This window comes from Pongo pygmaeus, chromosome 10 (genome assembly GCF_028885625.2).
Source record: "Pongo pygmaeus isolate AG05252 chromosome 10, NHGRI_mPonPyg2-v2.0_pri, whole genome shotgun sequence".
Lineage (NCBI taxonomy): Eukaryota > Metazoa > Chordata > Mammalia > Primates > Hominidae > Pongo > Pongo pygmaeus.
In genome coordinates, this window is record NC_072383.2 from 42,377,946 (window position 1) to 42,387,011 (window position 9,066).

The 9,066-nt window shown below is 39.7% G+C and overlaps 1 protein-coding gene across 3 annotated transcripts in view; it reads right to left on the reverse strand.

The window, feature by feature from the left end:
- The window catches only part of NELL2 (neural EGFL like 2), a 360,977-nt gene extending 353,092 nt beyond the window's left edge, over positions 1-7,885 (reverse strand). The window contains exons 1-3 of one of the 3 annotated variants that reach the window (XM_054444613.1): positions 7,618-7,788; positions 7,139-7,224; positions 6,551-6,679 (exon numbers count right to left, since the gene is read on the reverse strand). In XM_054444613.1, coding sequence (XP_054300588.1) covers positions 6,551-6,679; positions 7,139-7,193 — 184 coding nt within the window. In that variant the 5' untranslated portion in view covers positions 7,194-7,224; positions 7,618-7,788. Of the gene's footprint in view, positions 1-6,550; positions 6,680-6,832; positions 6,943-7,138; positions 7,225-7,617; positions 7,789-7,866 lie in introns of those variants that run through there. The other 2 variants (XM_054444612.2, XM_063672658.1) reach the window with 2 other exon arrangements.
- Positions 7,886-9,066: the final 1,181 nt, after the last annotated feature.

Genomic DNA, 9,066 nt, shown 5'->3' on the forward strand with positions numbered 1-9,066 from the left:
AGCAGAAAGTAGAATGGTGGTTACTAGGGCCTGGGGATGGGGGATAGTTGTTGGGGAGATTTTAGTCAAAGGATACCAAAATTCAATTAGATGGCACAATATGTTCAAGAGATCTATGGTACAACATAATGACCGTAATAATAATACATTGTATTCTTTAAAATTTCAAATAGATTTTAAGTGTTCTCACCAAAAAAAATTATAAGTACATGAGGTAATGAATATGTTAATTAGCTCAATTTAGCCATTCCACAATGTATATTTCAAAATATTGTGTTGTACACAATAAATGTATACAATTTTGTCAATTTAAAAATAATTAAATTTTAAGTAACAAAACATAAAACAAAAACAAAAGTCTCAAATCTCATCATCCAAATCATCTAAAACAGGTATGAGAAAGGCGCTGCATATAATCCATTCTGAGGCACACCTTGAAACATGCTATCTGCTCTCAAAAATACAATGGTAAGGCAGATAAAGATGATAGTTCTAAATATTCTCATTCAAAAAGGGAGAAAATGGAAGAAAGAAAAAAAAACAGTTGCCATATCCAAGCAATTTTAAAATCCAGCCAGGCAAACATCACTTGGTTTCAAGGTCTAGAAATAAGCTTCTGTAATTATTGGTTCCACCCTCTGGAGTCAGCTCCATGCTCTGGGCTCTGAGTTCTGCCCTTTGAATTAACCTTTTTTCATGAAAGATAGCTTCATAGAAAGATGTTTACAGCCAAGTCAGCCTGTTTTTTGCTTGTAGAATTTTGGGGATCCAACACCTTCTTTCACTTTATTCTCTCACTGATTCCTTCAGGCCACGCCAGCAGCAATTTTACTGTCATAATATTCTTAAGAACCTTGTAGATCTTCCATGTATGTCATGGGGATTCACTCCATTAAACAAAAAAGGCTCCTCCATAGATATTTCTTGGATAATTCCATCTCTATTTGTGACCTCTGCTGAAATGGTTGAGGGGATCTACGAGTCATATGTTCTTCAAAGAGCCCTCAATGTAACTGAATACTCTGACCTTTTGATATTTCTGAGGCACTAGCAAAATATTTTCTAGTCACATCCTTGCCTTTCTTTTCAGACTAGGTATTCCTAACAGTGAATATCCTATTTTAACATGTTTTGGAATCTGAATAGGTTGATAATTTCTCAAATATCAAGTTATGAATATGTTTTGCTTAACAATTATTCCCTAAATCTCTCTCTGTCCTCTCACATGTTACTACAAACAGCAAGAAAAAGCCAGAGTGCACCTTCAACACTTTTGTTGCTTACAAATCACCTTAGCTAAAATCTAAGTTCATTGTTTACAAGTTTTGCTTTCCACATAACCACAGGGTACAATTCAGCTAAGTTTTCTGCCCCTATATAAGAAGGGTCCCCTTTCCTTCAGTTTATAATAAAAATTCTTTATATCCATCTGAGCCCTCAATGGCAGTTCCTTCAATGTCTATACCTAACCAATGCTCTGCTTATGATAATTTAGGAATATTCAGAGGTGATTTAGATTTTCTCTCTACCATGCTCTTCATTTTCTTCTAAGTCCTCAATAATAGAGTCACCAATAACCATATTTCTACGGAAAGTCTATTTAAGGCAATCTAGGCTTTTTCTATCATGCTCCTAAAAATTCATCCAGCATCTGCCCATTGCCCAATTCCAAAGCCACTTCCATATTTTTTAGGTATTTCTTACACCAGCACCCCACTTCCATGCAACAAAATTTGTATTAGTTTCCTATTGCTGCTCAAACAAATCACCACAAACTTAGTGACTTAAATCAACACAAATCTATTATCTCACAGTTCTGGAGATCAGAAGTCCAAAATGAGTCTCATTGGTCTAAAATCAAGGTATCAGTAGCACTACATTCCTTCTGGAGGCTCTAAGAGAAAACTCATTTTCTTATCTTTTTCAGCATCTAAAAACTGCCTGCAGTCCTTGGCTTGTGGCCCACTATCATCTTTAAAGCCACCAGTGGCCAGACTAGTTTTTCTCATATCACATCACTCTACACTGACTCTTCTGCTTCCTTCTCCCCATTTCAAAAGATTCTTCTGATTACACAGGGCTCACCCAGGTAATCTATGATAGACTCCTAATCTTAAAGTCAGCTGATGAGCAATCTTAACTTCCCCTTGCCGTATAATGTAACCTATTTTTTGGTTCCAAGAATTAAGACATGAACATCTATGCAGGACCATTATTCTGCCCACCATAATATATATTTACATAATGATAAATTTTCAATTCTGCTCTATTAATATAGCCTACCATGTAACCTGGTCCCTGCTTTCCTCATATACTTTATTTCATATCACATGCCCTATGTTTCTACTTCTCTAGACTTCCTCCACGTTCTCAAATGCACGTTCATTCCATGCTCAGAACCTTGCTCGCACACTAGTCCCTTTGCCTATCCCCATAGCTTCTCTTCTCTGGACTACTCTTACATATCTTTCAACTATCAGCTTAAATGACTATTCTTCAAAGATGGTTTCCCTGAGCCTGAGACTCCCCTAACTATAATATAGATTCCCATTATATCTTCAGTTTTTCTTCATATAATTTATCTTAATGGTGATTAGGTCTGTAACTATGTAATTGTTCAACAGCTATTTTTAAGACACTATGAAGTCAAAGTTAAGTTCTAACTTCTTCATTTGTTATGTGCCTAACACCTAGCAGTATGCTAGTTTCCCAACAATAATTTATTTGAAAGAATGAAAGTAACTCGCTTAATCATCATAACAATGATCATTTTATAATTGAGGGTACTGAAGCTTAGAGAAATTAAGTAACTTCACCACAGTAAAACAACCAATGAAATTCCACCTCAGTCTATCTTGTTTCTAAGTGCATCTCTTAAACACTGTGTTATTCCACACTATTTGGGCACCAATAGCCATCACTTCAAAGTCCACAGATGCTCACCAACCATCATACTGAAGACAAATTAGTGCCACCTCGATTTCCTCAATGCAGTTACCTTTGCCTACTAAAGTCCGTGGTCTATCACCAAATGCCAATTTCACTCTGCTGTTCAAACACTGGCAGAAGAGAAGATGTACAACCTTTTTTTCCCTTTAAAACCTTAAAGTTTTTTACAAACAACTACTAAGCTTATTTTCAATTTACTAACTTGTAAAAAAACATGCTTTGATTTTATCCACTTCTCTTCTGTGGATTAATGAGATTATAAAATCTGTTAACACTTCAGAAGAAATTGTATTAAAACAGAGGAAATTATCTACTTTGGGAACCTGGCCAGATTAATTGTTAAAATCAAGGATCTAAAAATCATGCTAACATTGCTAGAAAGTCCTAGAATGGTGCTTCTGTATACTCTCATTCCTGATCTCTCATTTACAGAGAGGAAAAAAACATTATTATGATCATTATCTTGGGGAATACTTCCTAGATTTTAGAAAGTAGAACGCTTTATAACCTTTCATAGGTCTTTTTATTGTCTACATTCACTCCTCTAATTTTTAAAAGCATAATAAGTGTATTTTTGTGGCTGCAAGTCAGATTATACCTAGAAATGACTAGAAAATTGCCTGGACTCCTTTTTTGAAAATTATGGTAATTGGCAAAGATCAAAAGCCATATTTATTAAGGTATAATCTAATTTAGCATCTTATTACTTGAATTTCCAAAACAACTATAAATCAAGTTTCAACAACAACAAAATCATTACAGTGATACTATAGTTGCTATTATTATTTTTAAAACATATGACTTTAAAATATATTTCCATTTGTTTTTATTAGGTATAGATAATAATAAATTTACGAGTTTCAAAAGGTATTGAATTGCATGCATCTCAAAATCCACTAAGGAGAAAAACTGGCACAAGGAAAAGCAATATTAAATGAGGAAAAATCATTGGGAAAGTATATGTTGAGATTTCTTTATTTTAAAGCTAAAAGACAGAAGAAGACGGTTACATTACTGCAGGAAAAATTTGATGGTCCAAAAATCTCTTCCATCTATTTAGAACATATCTGATAGCACAAAGAAACATATATGATAGGTTCATATGAAACCTGAGAGCATCTCACGGATTTTGTAATTTGTTACTATTCCTGCTATGACTATGTATAGTGTATATGTATACACTGTACAAAATATCTGCAGCACCCTCAACTCACTGTAAATAGAATCTATAAAATCTTCAGTCTGTATATTTTTTTCTCTCTAAAGCCAAAGGAAATCTCAATGAAGCAGCAAGACTCGGAACTGACTTCTTAACAAGTTTCCAAATGCTATTAGCAAAGACCTTTCCAAGGTAATGCGAAATTCCATGCATGGCCAAAGGGCCACCTTTTGCCAATTTCATAATTCAAATCTTAGAATAAAAGAAATCTTAGAATAAAAGAAATCACAAAAGCATAATCAATACAATATATGCCTACTGAGAACATGGCATGCAGGAAATACTTGCTGATTGATTGGTTATATTAAATAAAGTCCATAATTTGGCAGAAAATGAAATTTTACATCTTCAAATCTCATAAACCATATTTGTTAGGCATTTACTCTGTCTAAATATTGAGCTTGGCATCAACAAGGAAGCAAAAACAACCAATTCATCAATGCACATGGATATCTAGTTACTATGGACAATTCAAAGAAAACATTTTATATGCCTTATGTATTTTGAACACAATGCCTACCTTGAAGAATTTGACAATTTAAATAAAAATGAATAACTAAACATTTTTAATTAACTAGGAAAAGTTATTGATTCCTAAGACTATTTCCTGAAAATTGTTTAATTTTCTAGCATCAGAATATAAAATGCACAGTCCTGAAGGTTTCTATTTGTGACAGATCAGACACTCTTCAGAGGAAACTAGGTAGAATACTAATAAAATTTAAAGGAGCTTTGTAAATTTTAAGAGCACTACAATACCATTTGTTTATTAGGAGCTTTAGATTCTATAAAGCTTTCCAGTTACTGGAATTGGCAGTCCTGAAATAACTTTGTTTCCAGTTCATAGGGATTAAAAATCAGAGATAAAAACAACACAATACAAAACAACAACAACAACAAAAAAAAAAAAACCAGAAGGTTAACCCTACTGACACTTCTATTCAACTGTGTGCAATTCTGCTGACAATGTAGCCTTATCTTCTTCATTAGATTTGGTCATTGTTTCTAAAGGATTCAATATCCAAGCCCCACCCTGCATAAAAGAACTTTAAGTGAATAAAACATTACCATAAATATTTGTTACAATAAAAAATTAATTTAAACAGAAAATTTAAACAATAATTTTTAAGCCAGAAAATTGCATTTTAATTTTTTATAAGAGCAAACTTGTTTTAAGTAAATGTAACCCATGTGAATTTCCTCCTTTCCCAACTCTAAGCTTTGGTTTTAGTGTCCATGGTGACACATACTGGCTATATCAGGCAACAACACCACTACAGAAACACTCAAGTTTTATTTTATTTCTATTTATTGGTAGTATATTTTCCGAAGTGGTTTCCTTCTGCATATCCAACTCTTTAGTAATTATGAATTGCACTTTCAAAGCCATGGCACCAAAATAACAACAACCACAAAAAAAAAATCTGGGTGAGGCAGGGCAAGAAGCTTTAGTCCATCAGGTATGTTAAACCAAACTCCATTCTCTTTTGCCTTCATGTATTCTTCACTATACGTGAATCTAGTCTGTCCGTACACGTTTAGCCACCTTTTAGAAGCTCTTATTACGGCAACTTTCCACAAACAAGCAATCCTCAAAAGCTCTAATCAAAGTTGAAGGTTTGCTGCATTAGAATTTGCGTCTGACTGCACAACACATTTAAATATAATTTGAGATGTAGACATTTTTGCCCAGCCAATATCCATTGACTTCAAAAAAAAAAGTTGTAAAATCCTAAGTACACAATTAATGATAATATGAGATACACTTGTAGATTAACATTTACTTGAAATCTTTCCAAAATACTTTTGAGACCATTATTCCCTTTCTCTTGTTATTGGTGGAAGAAGGAAGAAAGAGGGTCTTTCAAAGATAAATCTTGCCTCAAATATAGTGCGACTGTGATATACAGTAAGTAAAAATATTCAGAGGCATGAATTTTTCCAGAAAGCTACCCCCATAAAACAATTCCTCCAAGCAGGGCACCATTGTACCTGAAACTTTCAGAGATCAGTGTCTTAACTAAGATTAAGCTATCCTTTTTCCTATCTAAATCAATTTCACCCAAACGAGGCGTTTGTGTTATAATTCATTGTTCCCCAGATTCTAAAATCAACCATCTGCCATAGGAGTTTCTGCTCAGTAATTAAGGGACTATCCATTAGAACTGGCAAGAGTACAAAGTACGAAGGAGAAGGGTGAGGCAGGGGAGAAAAAACCACTTAAAAGAGATAGGGATATGTGTCTCACACTGGCCCCTCTACACCTCAGCTAAAGTACTGTCATCCATGAGGCAATACAAAGTTAGGACAAGCGGCGAGAACAACTCCTGCCGGGGTTATCGGAACTGAAATCAGAGTGGGGATGCAGCACGCCGGGCATACCTTGAAAGAGAAAGGCTTTCGTCCCATTATGCAGCCCCGGGACCTGACGCACTCCGGTCGTGGACTCCCCAAGTTCTAACTCTGTTAAGACGTCAATCTGTAGGGAAGGGTCCACACCAAGCCCCCAAACTGGTGAGGGGTATGAGGGGGGAGAGAGAAAAAGGAAAAGCTCCATCAAAATGCAAGTCTCTTCCTCTAGGGCAGCAAAGAACCGCGTTTTCGCGACGATATTGGGAACTGAAGATGAGAGGCGACTGCCTCCTCCTCCGCCGAGAGCCTTACCTGAGATCAGCAGCCAAGCTTTAAATAGCGGAGCACCCAGTCCCGTTTCCATGACCTACTTTAAACCCCTCTCTCTGCAAAGTTCCCCCTCAGCCCTCCGACCCTGGACTAGGGGCGTGATCCGCCTCGCGGTCTCCAAAGCAAGCACAGAAAAAAAAAATCCATATCCAAACCCGCCCCCTTACTCCAAGCTTCCCACTCCAGACCTACTTTGGGTCCGGGAAAAGCGAGGCTTCCCCAGCCAGCCCATGCTGCCCCGAGGCGGGAGCCATCCCTTTCCCCAGCCCCAGCTCTGCGGCCACTCACCTGCTCCGAGACCGAAGATCAAACAGAATGTTCTCAGTAAGACCCGAGACTCCATGGTGCGGATCAGCTCAGTCCATCGTCTCCCTCTTTAAAAATAAAAATAAAAATCGAAGAGGTTCTTGGAATCAAGCGGGAAAATAACGTTTGTCTCTCCTGCTGCTGCCTCGGATTTACTGATTAGTAGGATTAATACGCTTTGGTTGCCTAAGAAAGAAAAGGGAGGCCTCCCCAGGCGCGTGAAGAACTTAGACCCTCCAATGTGCACATCATTCCCACACGCAGAGTCGAGGCGGCAGCGCGGCCGGGAGGGGGCCCGGAGGGAGGGGTCGGACTCGCCCCGGCGCGGCTACGCCGGGGAATTAGCTCCCGAGCCGAATAAAAGCAGCCAAAGACTCGCACACCCGGTAGAAGGGGGGCGGCCCCAAGAAAGACCAGCCTGGGGCGGCCCCGCACCCGCCCGTCTTCCCCGCCGCCCGAACCTGTTGTAAAGGCAGAGACAATGGAGAAAGCTCCGGGAGACGCGCGGAGAGATTGCTCCTCCGGGGAGGGAGGGGCGGGCCGGGGGAGGCGGGGTGAGGAGGAGGGAGGGGCCGCCGAGGGTGAGGCCGGCGCTCAGCCTCGGTCTCCCGCGCGGTCTCCTGGATGCCAAACCCGGTCTAGCGAGCCCCGGAGAGGTTGCAGCCTCAGCTCTTCTCCCTCCCTCTCTCGATGACCCAGGCAATGCCAACCTCCTTTCGGGATTGAAAGCTCTAAATCCAAGGTGCTAAGTTGATGGGCGGTCTTTGCTCTCACCCCTCGATTTCGGGCGCGTGTCTTGAAAGACAGGAGAGAAAAAAGACCACCCAGCTTCAGGAGGCAAGGCTGGAGCGAGTAGCGCTCGCCTGCCCTTTAAGCAAAGGAGGGAAGCCCATGTGCACTCGTGCACTGAGCTCCGGAGCAGCCCCAGGGTGCAGGGCACTCCCCCTCCAGGACGTGCGGAGGAAGGCCACCAAAACACGCTGCACTGCCGAGGTAGAGCTGGGCAAAGTAGGTAGAGACTGGTGGGGACGGATGGCGAGCCTGGAAAGCCCCGGGAGTCCTGGTGGAGAGGTTCCCTGCCCGGGGCGGGGCGCTGGAGAGCTTCCCCGGCGCGGAGAGCGCAGAGGAGAACTTGGCCAGGAGGTGCTGGACAGCTCCCGGACCTCGCGCGCCCCCTGCCAAATACAGCGTAGAGACCGGGACTCGGGCTCTCTGGGACCAGCATACAGCAGAAGGCAAGGTGAACTGAGCCAGGGCGTCTGTTCACGCCGAAATATCTACCTACATAGAGGAGATGGTTAGAGAGAGAGAGAAATAAATAAATACATAAATAAGCAGAGGGAGGAGATGGAGCCCAGGCGAGAGGGAAGAGCCATCCCACTGTTGACCACACTCATGCAGGCTCTACCTGCCCTTCACCACATATGTCCGGGACCATAACAGTGGTGTCATTTGAGATCCATTTTTCAGCAGGCACATGTATGTTCAAGATCAATGGTACATAATATTTTTTGAACATAGCCCTAAAATTTTTAGGTAAATTTTGAGGAATGACATTCCACTTTCCTTTTGGAAAAGTTAAGAGTTTAAAAAACCATTATGGTATTAATCTGTACAAAGATCAATTGAGTTTCTTAACCTTCCATGCAAACATGTGGGTACTGAATTCTCCAACTGGATACTATACAGCTACAGTTACCAAAATGCCTACTGGGTAGTCTGAGCCCCCTGCAAGGCAGGAGTATAATATACATTTTATCTATAGAAATATAGATATAGATATTATCATATAGTGGGATACATATACTATATTATACTATAGGGAAAGAGGTATTTTTAGATCTGTGCTTAGAATTTTTAAGAGAAAAGATTCAGAATTCGGGAGCTCTTTTAAATTAATTTTTAATTCT